At 40.3% G+C, this 21,444-nt stretch overlaps 1 protein-coding gene across 1 annotated transcript; it reads right to left on the bottom strand.

The window, feature by feature from the left end:
• Nucleotides 1–259: 259 nt before the first annotated feature.
• LOC121696174 (mucin-5AC-like) lies at nt 260–2,813 on the bottom strand. The gene is made up of 3 exons (XM_042077516.1): nt 2,442–2,813; nt 657–1,592; nt 260–340 (listed from the first exon to the last, which is right to left on the bottom strand). The coding sequence occupies exons 1-3, from the start codon at nt 2,493–2,495 to the stop codon at nt 260–262; spliced, it is 1,071 nt and encodes a 356-aa protein (XP_041933450.1). The 5' UTR covers nt 2,496–2,813.
• Nucleotides 2,814–21,444: the final 18,631 nt, after the last annotated feature.

The raw sequence follows: 21,444 nt of genomic DNA on the forward strand, positions 1-21,444 counted from the left end.
TCTTTAATGCTTTTCCTTGCCGCTCTCTGAGATGTCCTTTTGGCTGTTGTTTTTGTTTCAACTTGAGCTGTGTCATTTGCCAGGGTTGTGGTCATGGCTGTGGAAGTGGCGGTCTCTGGTGCTATGGTTTTTTCACTGGTTGCCTTTGCAGTAGCGGAGGTGTTGTCCGCTTCTGTGGTTGTGTTCAGTAATGTTTGTGCTGTAATGTTTGTCATGCTTTTGGCTGCTGTTTTTGATTCGACTGGAGCTGTGTCATTTGCTAGGGTTGTATTTTTTGCAGGCTGACTTGTGGTTTCTGCTGTGGTGGTTGTTGTGTTGTCTGTAGTCTGTTCTCCAGTGACTGCAAAGGTTGTCATCATGTGGTCAGGGTTGTCTGGTGTGCCTGTAATATTTGCTGTGGTTGTTGTAGCTATAGTTGTGACTATCATATTTGCCATGGTAATATTTGATGTGGTGGTTGTAATCTGTTCTCCAGTGACTGCCACGTCTGTCATCACTGGTGTGCCTGTAATATTTGCTGTGGTTGTTGTAGCTATAGTTGTGACTGTCATATTTGCCATGGTAATATTTGTTGTGTCTTTAATGCTTTTCCTTGCCGCTCTCTGAGATGTCCTTTTGGCTGTTGTTTTTGTTTCAACTTGAGCTGTGTCATTTGCCAGGGTTGTGGTCATGGCTGTGGAAGTGGCGGTCTCTGGTGCTATGGTTTTTTCACTGGTTGCCTTTGCAGTAGCGGAGGTGTTGTCCGCTTCTGTGGTTGTGTTCAGTAATGTTTGTGCTGTAATGTTTGTCATGCTTTTGGCTGCTGTTTTTGATTCGACTGGAGCTGTGTCATTTGCTAGGGTTGTATTTTTTGCAGGCTGACTTGTGGTTTCTGCTGTGGTGGTTGTTGTATTGTCTGTAGTCTGTTCTCCAGTGACTGCAAAGGTTGTCATCATGTGGTCAGGGTTGTCTGGTGTGCCTGTAATATTTGCTGTGGTTGTTGTAGCTATAGTTGTGACTGTCATATTTGCCATGGTAATATTTGTTGTATCTTTAATGCTTTTCATTGCCGCTCTATGAGATGTCCTTTTGGCTATTGTTTTTGTTTCAACTTGAGCTGTGTCATTTGCCAGGGTTGTTTTTTCTGCAGGCTCACTTGTGGTTTCTGCTGTGGTGGTTGTTGTGGTGTCTGTAGTCTGTTCTCCAGTGACTGCAAAGGTTGTCATCATGTGGTCAGGGTTGTCTGGTGTGCCTGTAATATTTGCTGTGGTTGTTGTAGCTATAGTTGTGACTGTCATATTTGCCATGGTAATATTTGTTGTGTCTTTAATGCTTTTCCTTGCCGCTCTCTGAGATGTCCTTTTGGCTGTTGTTTTTGTTTCAACTTGAGCTGTGTCATTTGCCAGGGTTGTATTTTCTGCATGCTCACTTGTGGTTGTATTCTCTGTAACCATTTTTCTAGCTAGTGTACGCATAGCTGTTGACTCTGTTTTCTGTGGAGCTGTGGTGACTGCAATGCTGGCTGTAACTGTAGCCATAGTTGATGCTCCCCCGGTGGTTGTTGTTGGTAATGCAGTTTTCACGGTTTCAGTTGTTGTTGTGGTGTCTGTAGACTGCAATTCAAAGGGATGAAGGGTTGTTAAACGAATGAAGGGTTGTTAAAAATGGAATAATCTCATAGTTAACTTTCAATATATTCTGGCCTCTTAAAAACTTGGATATTTTCACTACCCTGAAAATGATGAAAGTAAAGTCTGAACATCTAGTCCTTTAACCTTGACAAATGCACAGGAAACAATTTGATGGGAGTGGCACGCCTAAGTGGCATAAAAACAAAACTGCTGTCCGTTACTAGTATTTCTTTCGCATCAAGATGGGGCATTGCCAATGAATTGGGAAGAAGAGGCATGTGGGTGCCCAGCATATCAAATATCTCTGAGTTTAGTTTAGTTTGGCTTGTCAGCCTACACTAAATCTGGGTTTGTTTAAAAGGCCAATTTGTTTAAAAGGCCAAGATACAGATTTTCATCAATTTAATCTCAAAATTATTTCATAGCAGGGCAGAGCTCACTGAAGGACTGCAATAAGAAAGTTTTAACTTATAACACATTTTGAGAAAGGATGGGTTTGTTTTTGATAGACTAAGACATTTTGGAGGAATATACACCAGTAGTTAGAGAAAATGTTAGAAGGCAAAAGGAATATTCTAAAAAGTGTGCATTTATGAAAAATACCCTCAGAAAATGTCTGAAAAAGTTCTCGCTCTCTCTTTCTCTCTCTCTTACACACACACACACACACACACACACACACACACACACACACACACACACACACACACACAGAGCACATACAGATCTTCCATTTTAATTTATTTAAATTGTACTGTTACAAATACAATTATTATAATGCAAAGGCGTTTTCCTTATTATATTGAGCTAAATGTGCTATTGAAAAGGTACCTGAGTTATTGTAAGGCCCCATAGCACCATACTGCAGACAAACAGGAGTTTCATGCTGAGATCGATGGTCAGATGACAGCTACAGCAGACACTCTGAGAATCCTGATCTTCTGTTCTGAGCTGGTGAGGACCCAACTCCCTATCTTTTTCTGTGTGGTCTGCGGTGGCTTTCAGTGATTTCGGCTTTTATATCAAACCCCACCTTGGTGTTATGCCCTTTTTTCTTTTTTTTTACTGGTACTTCTCTGAGAAAACTTGACTGGAAGTCACTAATGACCCTGTGACATGCAAACACAAATACATGTACTACCATTATTGTATTTGCCTTGTGTTTCTCCCATAAAACACCAGACAGTGTTAGTATCACAGTCAAGACAGACAAATGGCAACGGCATGACCTGTTGTTTGGGTACACAATACAGTATTACCAATTAAGATGTGATAGCACCCTTGCTGATTTCCTTTGATTAAAATCCAGATTTCATCTCACTAAATGTTCCTCATAACAAGTTCTCCCTTAACCGTGGATATGAAGAGGAGGGTGTTTGAGGATATTATGCAAGGCCTGGCTTGAAGATAAGCAGAACCAATATTTGTTCACTATAGATTTATTAACACAAAGGTTTCCATAGTTAATGATGATGCTGCTGACTCATTCATTATTCTGATATATTATTAGTTAATAAAGTAAAATATTTACTTCCCAAAAACGGGTTAAATTAAAATTGGGCAGTGTAGTGATTAGCCTGAAAGGTTGTGGGTTCAATACCCGGCTTCCACCGTTGTGCCCCTTGAGCAAGGCGCTTAACCCCATAATGCTCTGGGGACAGTGGCCCTTGTAATATAAATTACATGTTAGTCAATAAATTAGCTAAATCCTTAAGGGATGCAAATTTCTGTAGATCTAGAGAGATGTGTACTGGGATGCTCAATTTGTGCAGTTGAATATGACGATGATGATGCAAGCTCCATGCTTTCAGATATGGATATGGTGAGTAGAATTGGTCACTGGAGATGAAACAACTATCTGTATGTTTAAATCACAAATAACACCAGGATTAATGTTTAAAAATGAAGGTATGAAAATTAACGGAATATGCTCTGCTGTGAGGAATCTGCAGTAACACATCAGATAAGTGACATGAGTAGTGCAACAAGAATTGTGGGCCACAAGGTGGGACCATTTCAATGGAAACGAAACTTATCGTACTGGTTTAATAAAAACTGAAACTGGATGTGTTATCTTTCAGGGGGGATTGCTCTACCCACTCCCTTCTAATGAAGGGAGTGGGTAGAGCAATCATATATTTGCCAGACACTTAGACCAGAGAGAAGTATGTTCAATATGGCTCAAGAATAGTGTAGCTGGCAACAGTGAACCTAACCTGTTACACAGCTATTAAAATCTTCATGTGAAAAAATAGGCCATATTTTCAAACCCTAGATGAAAGAGTAGTCTGAACATTTGGTCCTTTAATTTTGAAAAATGCACAGGAAACAATTTGATGGGAGTGGCACGCCTGAGTGGCATGAAACCAAAACTACTGTCCGTTATGATAGTATTTCTTTGGAATCAGGATGGGCATTTTCCAATGAATTTGGAAGTGTGTCGGTGCACAGTATAAACTGAAGAGTTCTAAATTTTATTCAGTCTCAAATGGCCAATCTAAAGTAGTCTACAATATATCCTGGTCCATTTTCCACAATAAAGAAACATCTTTATCAGTGTGGTTGGAAGGCAACTTTAGTTGGACTGGCCAAGTTAACAGTAAGTTTGGTTTAAAAGCCAAGATACAGATTTTCATAAATTAAATATCAAAATGATTATAGCCTAATACAAACACAGTCATGTTAAATTAAGCTAAACTATCTTGTTCTTCTATCTGACCAGTTAATCTTATTACTATGTGTCTTTAAAGAATGTCTTTTCACATACAGTATATGTACACACTTAGTATTTAATAAATTAATGATTAATTAACAGTGGTAATGAATTGTTTGTAATAAATGTGGCAGATACAGACATATATGCTAAATGCAAATACATATCATGTGGGGCAAAGTGTTATGATGATGGATAGATACATACAGGGCAACACGATTAAACAGGGCGTAGTACCCCCCACCCCTGTCTCCCCCAAGCCAGACTAGTCGGTACGGGTCTGATAGCTGTGCCCGAGTCCTTCTTTATAGGGCGTGACTCAGGTAGGTACGGGGGCCCTAATGGGCAATGTGGACAGTAAACCTAAGCCACCTTAAGTGCACCATCTACTGTATGTCTTAGGTCGGACATGGATGAACTGAATTATGTTGACATTGTTCTCTTCTGTTTTGCACTATACATACTGTACACAGAGACAGATAAAGAGAGAGATGAGAGACAGAGAGAGAAAGAGAAAGAGTGTGTGTGTTTTGCACCCACACACCCACAGTGTGTGAGAGAGAGAGAGGGAGAGAGAAATTAAAAAATTCTGTTTTAATCAATACTGACTAAATAGCTTAATAATTATTTTCCATTCCTTGATTTGAATGTAGGTATAATATTTAATTGACATAAGGCGGTTGTCAGGGGTCTTTTTCTGACCAGCCACAACCCTTACTAATTGAATACAGAAATGTCATGCAAGGGGTAGTCTCAGATTTAACTACATTTTTTAGTCGTTTGATTCATGTATTTATATCTGCATTTATGTACAGTATTGGGGACAGAAAGATGTCAACTAACACAGTAAAAGATATGAAACAGAGAAAAGCACATTTTGAGTGCTGTCACAACACCTGCTTGATATTTAAGTTCAAATTTAAAATCAGAGAATGTAATGTAATGTTTTACAGTGTGCATTCTGGGCCTGGGTTTAGTATTCATGAAGTATCTGTTATTGTGACAGTTTTTTTTTTCTTCCAGATTTTTTTTTTCTTCTTCAGTAATTTTGTGCCAACGATTTCCAGGATGCTGAAAAGCCGGGGTGCATGAAACTTATTAGACATGTAGCCCCACAAGGATGAAAGGAACCATTGTTTTTTGTTGTGATCCGACTGGACCCCCTGAAAGGAGAGTAGGGCGGACACAGTTTTCTGTGAATATATCAAGAACCATAGGGCCTAGGAGGACCACATTTTTTTAGTATGTTGGTCTCAAGGGGCCATGTCAACCCATACCATAACCACTCATTTGATGTATAGCACCACCTAGTTAAAAATGAAAAAGCAAAAATGAGGTGTTGTAATTGCAGGTATCAATGGCTGACAGGGTCAAAACTGTACACAATTGGAGCTGTAGGATCATTCTGACACCCTCTGAATGCATGCCAAGTTTCGTGGAATTCCGTTCATGGGGGACCATACAATATATTAATATATGTGTACATTTAGTGACTGTACACTGAGCATGCACACACACACTCATGAACACCGCAAACACACACATAAAGATACATGCACACACATGCAGGCACACACACACACACAAACACATACACACACGCATGCACAAACACATAAACACACACACACACACGCACACACATATAAAACAATACATGCAGGCACACACACACACACAGACACACTCACAAGCGAAAACACACACACAGAGAAGCACACGTATACACAAAAACAAACACACATATGCATACTCATTTGCATACACAAAAGTTGCAAGAGTAGGGGATGGAGACAAATTGACAAGCGTGATTCATTTTTGCGAAGCCTAGTAACCTTATTTGAAAGGTAGAGTTTCGAAAGGTAATGAATTTATAGAGCTACATTTTCTGGAACACACATTTTTGTTTTTTTTTACCACTCTGTCAACCTCACCAATAAACTCCCAACTTCCTCCATAATGCATGATGAGTTATGATGGTCTAATTATTTTATAGTTTTATTTTGTGCAGCTTGATGAATCTAGTAAGGAAGTTCCTGTTTCCTTCTTCCAAATGTCTTTAATCAAGTTCAATGGAATGTGACTTTGTGAACTTTGTGACTATGACTAATCAACTTGACTTTTTTTGTTGTGTTTGCGAAAGTGTGCTAGTGTGAATGACTCAATGACTTGCATATCTCAGTGTCCATGTTGCCTCAGACACTTGTGTGATAACAGCGCAGACAGTTTTGTTTGCCTGAAGTACGAAAGAGTCAAATAGGTTTATAGAACTTAGAACCTATAACTAAGTTACTTTGAGTTCACTCTGTTCGCATTGTTGCTTGCCCAATAGTTTGCAATATTTTGAGATTTCATGAAAGCCAATCCATACTCACTACTGATCTCTAAAATGGTACTCAGCTAGCTAAAACATACGTTTAATCAGAATAAGAATGAATGTGGGGTGTTTACTTTTGGCATGTGAGATTTATGTGTCTTTCCAGAACTAAAGAGGACAGGAATCTATGTTTTTCCTCTTTTTACTTGACAGGGCAAGAGCTAAACAGTTACTAAAGCAAAATACCTGGGCCACATCATCAGGGATGATTTCTGTGATGATGATGACATACTGTACTGCACTTTATTCAGCTCACCTATGGTGCAGCTAATGCAATGCAATGACAAATAAGATAAAGATGGCATAGGTGCTGGTTCGATCCCCAACCAGGAATGGCTGAAGTGCCCTTGAGCAAGGCAAAGCAATGACAAATAAGATAAAGATGGCATAGGTGCTGGTTCGATCCCCAACCAGGAATGGCTGAAGTGCCCTTGAGCAAGGCACCTAACCCCTCACTGCTCCCCGAGTGCCGCTGTAGCAAGGCAGCTCACTGCTCTGGGTTAGTGTGTGCTTCACCTCACTGTGTGTTCACTGTGTGCTCTGTGTGTTCACTAATTCACAGATGGTATAAATACAGAGACCAAATTCCTTGTATAATCCAGTATACTTGGCCTACAAAACCTGATTTACATTTTTTTTACATTTACGCTGATGCACCTAGAATCCTAATGAAGTGTCCAAGATGGACCAGTGCCATTTGTTTGTGATAAGTAGCCTAATGTTTCTACTTTTCATGCTGTGTTGAGGAATTGTATGTACAGATTCATGTGCCGATTACAGTAAGAGTCCAAGAATACAATTTTAACTACCTTAACCAACCTTGCACTTGACTTAGTGATACGAGATATACCTCCCAACTCTGGAAACACTGGAACACACACATCTGACCTGTTTTATTGATTGTGCATAGCTATTTGTATGTCTGTCTGTTTGTATGTATATGTATGTATGTATGTACCCCTGTTGTAATTATGTTATGTGTACTGTATATCTTGTATATAAGCATAAATCATAAACCTTGACCACATTTCATTCTATATTACGACGCTACCATAACTTGATACAAAAGCTAAAGTAGCTGCGTCTCGACGTTGCTTGGCAACCATTCAGATAGAGGAAATATATTTCTTGGCGGAAGAATGATTATCTATGAATAAATCGTTACATTTCTCGTTGCTGTGCCTTTACTTTCTGCAACTTTGCCAGGTATTTATAGCAACAGTTTTAGAAAAGCAATAAGCCACTCCACTGGCACGTCGTGCCTAACAACGCCCCTTAGCTATGGTAAAATCAGTGTAACCTACGGCCTCTCGGTGTGTGTGTGTGTGTGTGTGTGTAAAATTCAGACATTTAAATATGAAATGAGACATATCCTTCCCACCTTCAGTACACTTTTAGTACAAATCAGTACAGATTTCCATAAAAATCTGTATCTTGAAAATCATGAAGACTACATCTAGACATAGACTAATATTATTGGCCCTCTTATCTAACCACTCAGGACAGCATCAGCTGCAGCATCAGCACAGATTTCAGTTATTAACCCATGAGTGAAATATACCCACACACCAACAATTACTGCAGTTGCAAGTTCATGTTTTGACTAGTAAGCATCATGTACGTTCTACCTTGTGTCTTTTATTTTGTCTTGTTAAAGCAACACCAAAAAGTTTTTTGTACCTTAAAATAATGTTTCCAAAATCGTTTCAGTGGTTAATCAATTCGTAACAGGGTGAACTGCACTTCTGCATTCGCTTCGTGGCCCTTTATCGGCTATAACCGCACTATGTAAGTTTGCCAGATCGGGTAGCGGATCTGTAGTTCGATGGAATGAGACTGTTGGATTCTCTGGTTGTTGCGTTGTGTTTTAGTTCTAATGTCTGTATTGAAGATGGTCAATAAAGCTTGACGGCGGGATCAGGATCGGCGATTAGATGATGATTTATGAATAACAGAACACAGGCTAAGTCTCAAACAGTAAAACTGCAGAGTCTAACAGTTGTGGTTGTTATTAGAAGCGGCTGCTGAGCCTTCCGACAGAATATGCTCCTCGGGTCGCTTCCTCGATCCGTCTCTGTGTCAAAACCTAAGACAAAGCCTGTTATACTAAAACATACAAACATCAATCATGCCAACGTGGCAGGTGCCAACCAGTGTACAAAACCCGGCCCTGGCCAGATGGAGATACTAGCCCGAATAGGCAGACATGATGTCTCCCTCGGCCCATGTTATCACTGATGTTCCTCGGATGTTCCTAAACATCAGGCTGTTTGACCTTCCTGCTGGTACACAGGCCTAAGGCACAGTTATGTACAATAATATGAACCTCTCCCCGTTGTATACTACACACAGATGTAACATATGAACACATAAGAATACAGTGAGAATACCCCAGAATTCTACAGTCCCCCCTCTTGATCAATCAAAAACACAGATTTTTATAGATCATACAAAACAAATAAACAGGAGTCTGATGTGGTCTAAAGAACAGATAACAAACCAAGCATTACCTCTCAGGCACTTTTTAAGGAAAAGAAAAGAAGTGCAGGCACCTTGAAAGAAAACTTAAAAACTGATTATGTTGCTGATAATTATCTCACATTCTAAAGGGTCAAAAGAAAAGGAAAACAAAGTCTTTTGGAAGTTCAGGAAATCGGCCGGCAACAGTTCAGTTCAAAGGCAAAGTCTCTGTCCCAGATGTTGTCTGTGGCTCCCGGCAACCTCATACATGTGGTACATGTGGAGTGAAAAGAAAGAGCAGTATCAGTTGAAGGATAGTCATGAAAACAACAGTATATATAATAATCTATTATAGGGGTGTAGCATCCTCCCAATCCTGGTCCCCCAGTGAGTCCCCGGTTAACCCGTTGCTGCGTGTTCAGCTCCCTTACGGGTGTCCCCAGGAACCCACCTTTAGAACCAGGACTACAGGATTACTCCCCCCTCTTGATCTATCTAATTGTAATCATTCTCAAAAATCGGCAATTGTAATTGTATCCTCAGATTAAACATTTCATATATCAGTAATCACACATATTTAATCATCAAAATCAATTATAAGACTTATCTAAGTCTATCATTTTTCATAACATGAGTTTGTGTCAAGAAGAGTCCACTACCACAGCACTCTGAGCATGCTCGGGTTCTCAAAGAAAGATTCTACTCTCGGATCCCTAACCTTTCATTTCTCCTGACGTAATAAATTCCCCGTCAAAATGAAAGTCTCCCGTGAATCTTCCCCCCTCTAGTTCACACCTCACCTCTAAAAGAAGATCGGCGGAAACTCAGATAGAATTCGTACCCTACCCAAGCCGTCATGTTTCAGGCGGTTCTATTAGTTTGCCATGGCTCGCATGTATCCACTTTTCTCTCACCCTGGACCTTCACTGCCGACTATGTTATGGCAATCCACATCGGGGAATGATGTCTTTCACAAGGACTTTGGCAGTGTGTAGTTCCAGATCGTGCAGGGAATGCCTCAATCCACCTGGAGAACTTGCACAGGACAACCAGAACATCTCGGTAGCCTTTGCACTTGGGAAGAGTGATGTAATCTATCTGGAGAACTCTGAATAGTCCTGGTGGAGCTGGTGTCTTCAGCATTGGCAACTTAACCTTCTTGTCGTGATTGTTTTGCCGACAGGTGACACACCACTTGACGATGTCTGTGGCCGTTGCTGTGAACTTCGGTGACTACCAGACCTGTATGAATCTGTTCCTTATCTTCTCCACTCCCACGTGTCAAAGCGAATGAATTTGCGCCGTCAGATATGGCAGACTTTCTGGAGCCACTGTGCGTGTTCCAAACCTCCACAAGTTGTCATCATGGAGCTTTGCCGCATTTTCAATCCAAATCCATTTTTCTTCTCGGCTTGAGCTTATCTGCATGTCTATGATGTTGGCCAAACTTTCCCGTTTTCCCTCTTCAGATGTTTCCTTGACCTTCTTTGTCACTCTCATCATGCATTTCTCGTTGTCATTTTCAAAAATGTTCCTGTTACCGTTAGATCCGTCCGTGTTTCCATTTCCGTGTCCATTCTCGTTAGTCGTTTCATTATCTCCTCCCTCTCTTTTTCTTGCGGCTGTTCTTGACACCGCATCCGCCATTGCATTGCCTCTTGCTTCAATGGTGTCTTGCCTTGTATGTGCCTTTACTTTGATCACTGCCAGTTCCTTTGGCAGCTGCATTGCATCCAACAATTCTGCCACAATCTGTCCGTTCTTGATGGGACATTGTTTCACACATGGAGGTGGTTTTCCAGTCAGTCTGACAGGTTCCATTTCCAACAGTCCACAGTCATTCCTTCCCTTAGCCCATGCAGGATGTTCCAGGAGATCCTCTCTTCTTAGCCTTCTCAGGTTCCACAAGACTTCTCCATCTCCTTCTCCAATGGTGATTAGGGCTGTCTGCTTCAGACTGCATTTTTCTCCGGTTGGTCCACCAGCTGTCTTGATGACGCCTGACAGAGGTATTTTGTGTTTCTCCAATAGGTCGGATGAAAAGACTTTAAGTTCAGCACCAGTATCAATCAAGAATTCAATTTTGATGTGTTCTTCAAGCAAGGCAGTAGCATAGAGGGTGTTGTCAGTTCTCGCTGGTTGGTAAAGCACAGACACGCCGTCGGTGGTGGCTACTGTGCGCACAGGGCATATGAGTGCCTCGTCAGCTGACTCATCCCAGGCATCCCAGTCCTCCATCGCTGGCCTGGTTTTCTTTGTCTTTGGCCTTGTTACCGGAGCAGTCGCTCCCTGGGCAGCATTGGATGTAGATGCCCCATCATTTACTGGTGCAGGTGGGGGTGAGGGAGGTGGGGGTGGGGTGGGTGAGGTAAAGAGTTGACAGGTGGGGGTGGGGGTGGTGGTGGTGGGGTAGGGAAAGAGTTGACAGGTGGGTGAGGTGGGTAAGGGCTTGTACCCAGTGGCATTGGTAACAACAATGGAGGAGGGGGGGGGGGGGGGGGGGGGGGTACTGAAGCTATGGCTAGTGGCTGTGGATAGCCATACTGGAGTGGAGCAGTTTGATGATGGTTGGTTGCAGACGTTCTTCCTTGTCTTTGTGGATTGTAGAAAGCAGTGGCTGCTGAAGGGGCCAGAATGATTTGTTTTGTGTCACCTGCTGGCTGTTCGTCAGGTGGGGTGCTGTTTCTTGGCCCATGTGGGGTCCCCATAACAGCAGCATTCTGTCCAATGAAGCTGTCTTTATCAATGTCCACTGCACTTCTAGATGTCTCCACCATGGCATATGGCGCTGTTGAGTCCAAGTCAGGCAGAGTCGGATTGAGGCAGGTGCTTGGTTGCCTGTTGCGACCCCCGCCCACAATAGATGCCGGTGTGTATGGGAGGAGTTGGCTCCTCCCCGTTGAGTGGGCCTCTGAGACTACTCCTCTTCGCCTCATTCCACTCTGTTCTGGCAACACATCCGCTTCCATGAGTTGTTCCTCCAAATCACGTCTCTCAGTCTCATGTCTGCAAAGCCTGTCTCGGATCTCTAATTCCAACTTCTCTATTTTTTTGTAATTTTTTCTCAAATTTGCCCAATTGTAATTTCACTGCCACCCAATCTGACACATAGTCTTGTATCTAAGGCCGGCAACTTAGTTTTCCTACCAAGAACCATATCTGGATTGTGCTAATATCAAATCATTAAATATTAAATTGTACTATGTGTTTCGTGCAGTGACGTGATCCTTTTAAATATATGTTTTTATATTTTCCCGTGATGTGGTAGTGATATAGTGACAACTTTGCACTTTTTGGTTAATTTGGTTAGTAATTTGTTCGCCTCTCAATTGTTCACAAGTTGTCTCTCTCTTTTATTTTTTCCACACACACACACACGCTCGCTGCTCCCGCCAGGGAAAAGGAAACACTCTCTCTCTATCTCTCTCGCTCCGTAACCTGACACTTGGTAAGTTATTTTACTCACAGCATGATGCCACAACAATAGATTTCACCAGTGTCAGTTCCACTTAACTCAGACTGTTTATTTTCTCCCAAAACGGCTGGACAATGATACAAATTAATGTCTCACTCACACCTTTAACGATCTTTCGTTAAATTCCCAGTTGACCAAGTCAACAAAAAAACATAGGTGGAAACCCTATCCCACTTTTCAAATACTGCACAACCAAAACACCCCACTCTGGTGATTTCGTCTCCTTTCCGTATCACTGTAGCACTAAGTTTAGTCCTAGGCCATTAAACTAAACAAAGACCGGAGAAACAACCACACAGTTCACTCAGCAAAATAATGACTGTAGCAACTCCTATTTTCTCATTGGCACACGCACAGCATTCATTTCATAAAACTTACACAGCTTAACATGTAATGGCAGTACAGAAAAAGAAAAGATTTAATCCCCCAAGCTTGTCCGTAGTTAATCGATTACTTCTTTTAATTCGTTCACGAATCTATCCAATTACCCAAAATATGTGTACACTTTGACCTTTTACTTTTTTCCAGAAAACTTCTTATATCAAATGACATCTAGAGCTCATCAATCATTGATATAGGTACGTTACTTGTCAAAACACTTAATGACACAAACTTCAATACTCTCATTAATGTGCAGCTTTTAATTTCTAATTTATCTAATAAATTAGCTTTACTTTGGTTCTTTTTCCCGCATAAAGGAGTAAAGATTTTTTGCTTTCACCTGGTCAGAATGTCTTCACTGCATGCAGGGTGCGCAGTGCAGCAGTGTTTCCCTCTTGGCAGGCTTCCAGCTGGGATTCAGTCACGTCAATCAGGGTGCCAAGATGGACTCTTCTTACAGATGTTCAAAATCCAAAATCTGCCCCCAAAGTCTCTTTGAACCCGTTGGATGTTCTCGTCTTCCCTCTCCTCTTGCGGTCGGGTCACGATAACCAAATGTTGTCGTCTTTCTTCTCCTTTTGCGAGAAGGGTCACGGCAGCAAATGTTGGATTCTCTGGTTGTTGCGTTGTGTTTTAGTTCTAATGTCTGTATTGAAGATGGTCAATAAAGCTTGACGGCGGGATCAGGATCGGCGATTAGATGATGATTTATTGTAGATGGTACAATAATGAATAACAGAACACAGGCTCTCAAACAGTAAAACTGCAGTCTTAACAGTTGTGGTTGTTATTAGAAGCGGCTGCTGAGCCTTCCGACAGAATATGCTCCTCGGGTCACTTCCTCGATCCGTCTCCATGTCAAAACCTAAGACAAAGCCTGTTATACTAAAACATCATGCCAACGTGGCAGGTGCCAACCAGTGTACAAAACCCGGCCCTGGCCAGATGGAGATACTAGCCCGAATAGGCAGACATGCTGTCTCCCTCGGCCCATGTTATCACTGATGTTCCTCGGATGTTCCTAAACATCAGGCTGTTTGACCTTCCTGCTGGTACACACAGGCCTAAGGCACAGTTATGTACAATAATATGAACCTCTCCCCGTTGTATACTACACACAGATGTAACATGTGAACACATCAGAATACAGTGAGAATACCCCAGAATTCTACAGACATAAGAAACTACAAATTTGACTTGCATCTGATGTGCAATACATCGTACTTTCATAAAATCATGCAGCATAATCTACCTTGTCTGACATCGTTATTTGCAAAGCCAGTGCTGGATAAACAAATAGTGTGCGTGCAACAGAGGAAAAGTTCTTTGGTGTTTCCAATTATGATTATGATATTTACCTTTTAAACTATTTTGTCACTATTGACGTTTTATGTTTTTATTTGTTATTAGGCCTACTGTTTGCTTTTGTTTATGTAAAGCACATTGAATATAAATAAACTTGACTTGACTTGACTATGTGCTGTTTGCTGTACCCACAGGGTGTTCAAAGGCAAATGGGTACATGCCTCATAGTTTCCTAACAAATTAGCCTTAGAATCCATCATCATATCCAGTCATTGTAGAAAATGGAGTCAGGAACCCAGCGATTCTTGATTTCTTTGACATGATGCATTAAAGAATCATTTAAAATAAGTCCTTTAAGTGGTATCTACTAGCCTCACAATACAGAAACTCTTTAAAACATATCTCAAAAATAATGTATTAGTAAGAATTAAAAACATAATTTCAAAGTAAAAAAATCCTGATTTAAGATGCCAAACATAACAGGGAATGTTCAGTTAAGATCTCACTTCCAAATTGCCATTCAAAACACTGCAGGGCATGCAAATCTAATCAAACATTTTTATCTGTCCTTGTGCCCCGGAAACCTGTTTCTCCTAGGTATACAAGGAATATTAATAAGGACCATGTCTCAGTTTTCAGTGTCTGTCTTTAATTTTCCAAATAGTCTCTGGTTCAGGGCAACAAGAATAAATAAACATTTTCATAGCTGCTTGGTTCATTTAAATTGTGAGATGGATGGATGATTTGAAAAGAGACTGGCACCCTGATATGGTGACGGAAACCATCTGTTATCTAGTGTGGTGTGAGGGCACTATCTTGTATCTCTCTGTAATAGGTTTAGCGTGGGTGTTTCCTTATTGGTTTTTCCTCTGCCACTGTACAAAGGATTGTTCAGTATATTGCCATGGGGGTTGGAGGACATTTAGTGTGTCTACATTAGATCTTTGTGCCTGAGATATGGTTAGACACCATGAAGTGGTTGCGCTATTAATAGTTGTTGTTTTATGATGACTGACATACTCGGTAGAATATTCCATCCACAGAATCAATGATTGGATAATAAACATGCTTCCACATTCTCAGTGTAAAGTAGTAGTTTTATTTACGGTCAAACCTAATTTATCACATACAATAAATTTGATGTTACTGTACAGACTGAACTTCCCTATAAAAACAAGGCAGGAATTTACAGTTTGAAAAGTGCATGGGAAAATATTGTTATATTGTGCAAAATAGATATGTATCAGATCTATACTATACTAGTACACAATATTAAACAATCATGTATGGTGAAAATATTCTTATTTACAGATGATGTACAAAAATGTCACATTATCATTTTTTTTTTAATAAATCAAGATAATCAAAGTATTTTCTCTGGTAAAGTGTGTTCTTTTTTGTATAAAATAGGCTCAAGCATTTTGTCATCCATCATAGTTGTGACTGTTAAGGCACATTTCCGGATCATTCTGGGCACACCACGGCGTGTCTCCTGAGAGTGTGGCAGGGTAGCAGCTCACAGAAGATCACAGCAGAGCCAGCGAGAGTACGGAGCTGAGGACCAGACAGGAGGTGAAGGATCCCAGCACCAGAGGGGCCCTGCTGGGTGTGGTGGTGGTCATGGTGGAGTTGGTGTAGTTGGTAGAGTTGGTGGTCTCGGTGGTGTGTGAGACTGCGTCGGTGCTCATCTCTGTAGACATGGAGACTGTAGACATACTGTTGTGGCCACTTGTGGTAGATCCCTGTGTCGTTACCACTGTCATTGGTGTGGTTTCTGGGGCGGTTGTAGTGTTAGTGTCGTTTGATCCCTGAAAAAAGCAATCATTATAGTTTATATGTTTTTCATTAATTTCTTGAATATTTAAATGGAACTTCTTCAAAAATGTACTTGGTAATGAAAGCATTAGTGTTATGAATTGCATATTTACCATTACCATATAACAGAAGCTTACATTTAGTCTAAAAGTTTTTTTGTCTTCTTTAAAATGAAAATCTTTTTAAGAAACATTTTATCAACATGGCACAAATAAAGAAAGACCTTTTTTTTATAGATGAATCTCTCGACCTTTTCCCACGTAACTGTGACAACCATGCCCAATTTGCCCAACATTCTTATTTTATTTCTTTTCACAATTATATTAATTACCGATCGTCTAACATGAAAGAAGATGAATACAAGATATATGTGTCTATATCCAAACCACAATTGTCCTTTCTGTGTTAGGTAAACATACGTATCATTGTCCAGGTAATAAGAGAGGGAGGTGAGCTTACCTCTGTCAGCATAGCTGTTAACAAGACCAAGCTGCCAAGGATAAGGGCCAGAGACTTCATGGTGAGGGGTGAACTGTAGTCTGGATGGAACTGGCAGGTGTTTCAATTCAGCAGTGTATGTCTGTACTTCTCAGAGTGTAGAGTTTCCTGTGTGCATCAAATGAGGTGGGATCAGTGATGGCTGCTTTATATATTGGTCACCTGTCTTTTTTCCCCCCTTCCACCAGGAAGCTGTGTACATGGCAACAGTGCCATAAAGGTCTACCAAGCCTAGCATAGGTTTATTACTACTACTATGTCATGATATTGCCCCATATGTACTCTATTTGCTTGCTGATTTATGATTTGCGAGAAAACAATGTCACAGTGGGCTTGTGCCAAATGCCGGATGGTATTCTGAATAGGCACATCATACACAGGTTAAATATGTTTTATTTTGGGGGTATGGGTGTGATATATGTTGAGTAAAAACATGTTGTTTCAAAAAAAGCTTTTCTGAGTTGTTTCCACAGATGAACTGCACTCCTTTGAAAGTGCTGTGCTAAAATAAGCAGCAGAAAGCACTATTGACAGTTCATAGGGATTACTATTGTTTTCAGTGCATGCCTAGCCTACGCACCAAACTCTTTCATCATGATTTTTTTAGGGATTTTTGCTTCATCTGCATTTGCTTCACAATTTTGAGTATTCACCTCAAGAGAATTCACACATTAGCATCAAAAAAATGAATGAGCTAAAATGTGTTCTCCCTTCTTACATGAAAGGAAGAAGTTTTTTTATGCCAAATAAAACTTGTCTGAGCTCTGGGGGTGCAAGGGTTGGCACTCCTTATCACTCTCCTTATCAGTAGACTCATCACACATACAGTCCATGTTGGGTGTTTTCTAGAAAATGAAACTTCAAATGTAAAGGAGGAAGTATACACAGAACTCCAGACCCCCCTTTTTGCAAATTTCCTTAACCTCATATTTTGACTTCCAACATGACAGCATTAATATTGGTTGTTTTGCATTAATATGTTGTTATTAGCTTGGGGCGCGTTTCCAAAAACCATAGTAACTTACCGGTAGTTGGTTGGCAATGGAAAATTGCTTTGCATGGTTTTGGGAAACACACCCCTGGTTAGCATGCAGACCTTCTCAGTTGAGAGCCAATTTAAACTGAAATTAAAAGCCATCTGATATAAACAATTTCTATAATATGAGTGTGAATAAACCATTTACAGCACAGGCCTATCTATTAAAGTTGTTAATAGTTTTGTTACTTACTAAATTGCCTGCATATAAAAAATTACTTTAAGTAGTCTAATAGGCTTTTGCAACTTCACACCATTGCATCAGTCTCAGTCCCACTCCACAGATTGAGATAAAACAACCCTATATATTGAGACAAAACAACATTAATGAATTCACAACTGGCGTTCACATAAACATTGTTCCCCTGGAAATATTTAACACCTCCAAAATGGCCTTAACATTACATTTTCTTCTTCAGTCCGCTAATGTTGGCAGTGCGCTCAGGTTAGACTGTTTTTCCATTTGATCCATTGATATCAGCTCAAACTCTGTGATAAGATTATTTGAATATTGATTTTTGTTGGGGGGGGGGGGGGGGGGGGGGGCTTTTATGTGCAGATTGTGGGTCTTTTGAGAAAAGACTGTGAGTCTTTTGCTTGGTGGAATTCAGTGTGTTTGAGTTATGTCTTATTTGCTCACCATCGCATATGCACCTGCCTTTGCAAAGGAAAGCCAGGTACTACCTATGCTATGGCACTTGCTCCACAGCTCCGTTTATGGTATAGGAATGTGTTGATATCACTCAGCCATGAGAAAAAGTGCTACAGGCAAAACTGAAAAAAAAAAATCTTCACCCACTCTTTTATAAATTGTGCACACTGCACAATGCTTCACGTGCTAAGAATATGGTTCCTGAGACAGGGATAAGAGAGAAAAGACAAGATCTAGACAAGAACAAGAGAACCAATTTTACAAGTAGGTATGGAATGGCATGTCAAGGTATTGTTCATTATAATAGGCTGCAGCAGGTCAGCTAGCCAATCAAACGTCGCCTTCGTCATGATCCTGAAGCAATGGAATGGAATGGAATGGCTGGAATAGTCAAGTCAAGTCAAGTCAAGTCACTTATAGCACATTATTGAGCACAACAGAGTTGACCCAAAGTGTTTCACAGTTGATGGTTAAAAATAATACACTATTGGCTGCAATAGTGTACACTTTAAAAAACATTGGGTTAAAAACAACCCGATTTCAACCCATCCACTGGGTAAATAGTGGTCGAGCCCAGCACTGAGTTATATTAGGGTTGGGTTGGGTTGTTCGGTCAACCCAATGAGTTGGGTTGATAGTCTAACCCAAACATTAGGTTATCGTAACAAAACTGTTAGGTTAAACCAGGGGTCTCAAACACCCGGCCCGCGTCCTGCCCAATTCCGGCCCGCGACGTATGACAAAATAATAATGTAATCCGGCCCTTGAGGCTATTAATTGCGACAAACAACGATACTGATTAAAATAGATAGATCCAGGTACGGTGACAAATCTCATTTATAGGCCTACTCTGCTCCACTATGTGCAAGACATCCATAGCTTGATTCAAACCCAAAATCGCTGCGCAAAGTTTTCAGGAAATACTTGTATTACACGCGAGAAACACAAAGACGTGCATATGAAATGACGCGGAAGCGATGCAGGCCATAGTGTTGCAGAAATTGAAGAAGAAATTAAGCAGAAATAGGCCTACACCAAATGTTGAAAAACGTTCACGTGCGATGAAGTCTTAGGTAAGCTATGTTATTCACCTATTCTAATTCTGAAGGAGAATATCCTTTTGGAGATTATGATCGATCGTCTATGACAGTGATAGTCACGGTGCGTCTGTGAATGGAGGTGCGTGTATACAACGGTGTCCACTAAGCATACCATGCTTGTTTCGACCCTCTGCCCAACATAGCTTGGAGGTTGCAGTGGTAATCGTGATGATAGTGTCCGTAATGGATGTGGTACAGACAGCAGGGCTAGTAGAAATAGGGCTCTAAAGAACTACAAAGTCAACCGCAATATGATGCGAACTTCTGGGTACTGCAGATTACCCGCGATAGGAACTGTTTGACCAGAATACTTTATTGTAGGCCTATATTGTAGTAATCTATTACTAAACCACAACATATTAGGTGTTGGTATACATCTTAGGTGTTTTCCTGTTAATTTGTTATGTGGGTAATATGAAAAAAGGAAAGTAAACCTGCTTAAATATGTTCATCCAATATTTACTGAAAGGTGCATAATTTGAGGTGCTTGCCATCCAGTGACAAATTACATGGGTAAATTTACCCCCTTCATAAACTTTTGTTTTACTCAAAGATTTTTACATTTACAGTAGGACTTCATCTCTGACCACTTTCAAGCCATGACCTTTTGAAATTTTGATATAAAAATCCAATGGTGTTGCTTTCTTAACCCTGATGCCTAGTTTGCCAGGTTTAAAAAAGTTATGAGAGGAAATATTTTTATTTGGTGTGAAACACACACACCTGTTTTTATGTTTTTCATTTATTTTATAATTTGTATTAATATTTATTTTATCATTATTTTATTTATAAACTAAGGTTGCTAGCACCGGTGTCTAAAACTAGATAAAAAACACTTGCACTTTCTGTTTGCAGTTTTGTGTGGTATTTGAAAAAAAGAACATTGCATTTTCAGAAATAGCCGGCCCTCCAATCAGATGACGTTGGCAGAATTGGCCCCCAGCTCATTTGAGTTTGAGACCCCTGGGTTAAACCTACATAATTGTTGGGTAGGCTCTCTTATACAACCCAGGATTTATATTATTTTCACTGTCATTTCTGGGTTATGCTGACCTAATTTATGGGTTATTCTAAGTATCTTATTTTTCTCCTTAATCCAATCACTATTAATTGATAATAATTCAAATAAATGTTTGCAAATCATTAATGTTACAATATAATGTTTTATAATCCATCCAATGGGCAACAATAGCCATGCAATGAAATAAAACAGTTCGACATTTATTTATTTGGCAGTTTATTTTTTGAACAGATAGCTAGAAAAAGCTTGTGATACTTCCATGAAGGCAGGCAGATTCCACCGTCCGTTTTGGGGATCACCCCTGTGAATCAAAGGGGGAAAAAAGAGTGCATTAATCACTGTTATTTACAGAACTTTATATCAAGGTTTTCATGAACCATTATCATTGAATGATGTTGACAAACATTAAAAATCCACCAGGAGACCAACATTCTGCTTTCAGGAAATGCAAATAAAAGCAAAAGCTATTGTGGCTCTGCAGATGATAAGCATACTCTAAAGCCAGTTCACTTCAGAACATGTTGACACTGAATGAAGTGAGGTTGTAGGCCTATGTGTGAGGTAGCCAAGATGCAGTGGCAGCAACGTCGTAATCATAATATACTTTGATTACGACCCCCATTTTCAACCATGCTCAAAATTATGTCTAAAATCACCTGTAAATCACAAACTGGAAAATATGCTACAGAAAAAGGGAGTGCAGGTGTGAGATTAAGTGAAGAAACATGAAACAGAGAATTGCACGGAAAAACACTGACTTGCCTTGTACAGTAATCCTCTCTTCATCCATCGCTTGTTTGTGAAAGTCTTAGAATACCACGGAACATTGAAATACTAATTGCAAAACAAAAAATGGATACAGATTGATTATTTCCACGAATATTGTTTAGGCTACATTATTACATGGCACCAATTAGCAACACAAAAACATAATCATAGACCACAGAACAGACATGCAAATGTTGCACACGTTTTTGCTAACCTTTGGCCACAGTATCTGG

The sequence above is a fragment of the Alosa sapidissima genome, chromosome 21 (assembly GCF_018492685.1).
Source record: "Alosa sapidissima isolate fAloSap1 chromosome 21, fAloSap1.pri, whole genome shotgun sequence".
NCBI lineage: Eukaryota > Metazoa > Chordata > Actinopteri > Clupeiformes > Clupeidae > Alosa > Alosa sapidissima.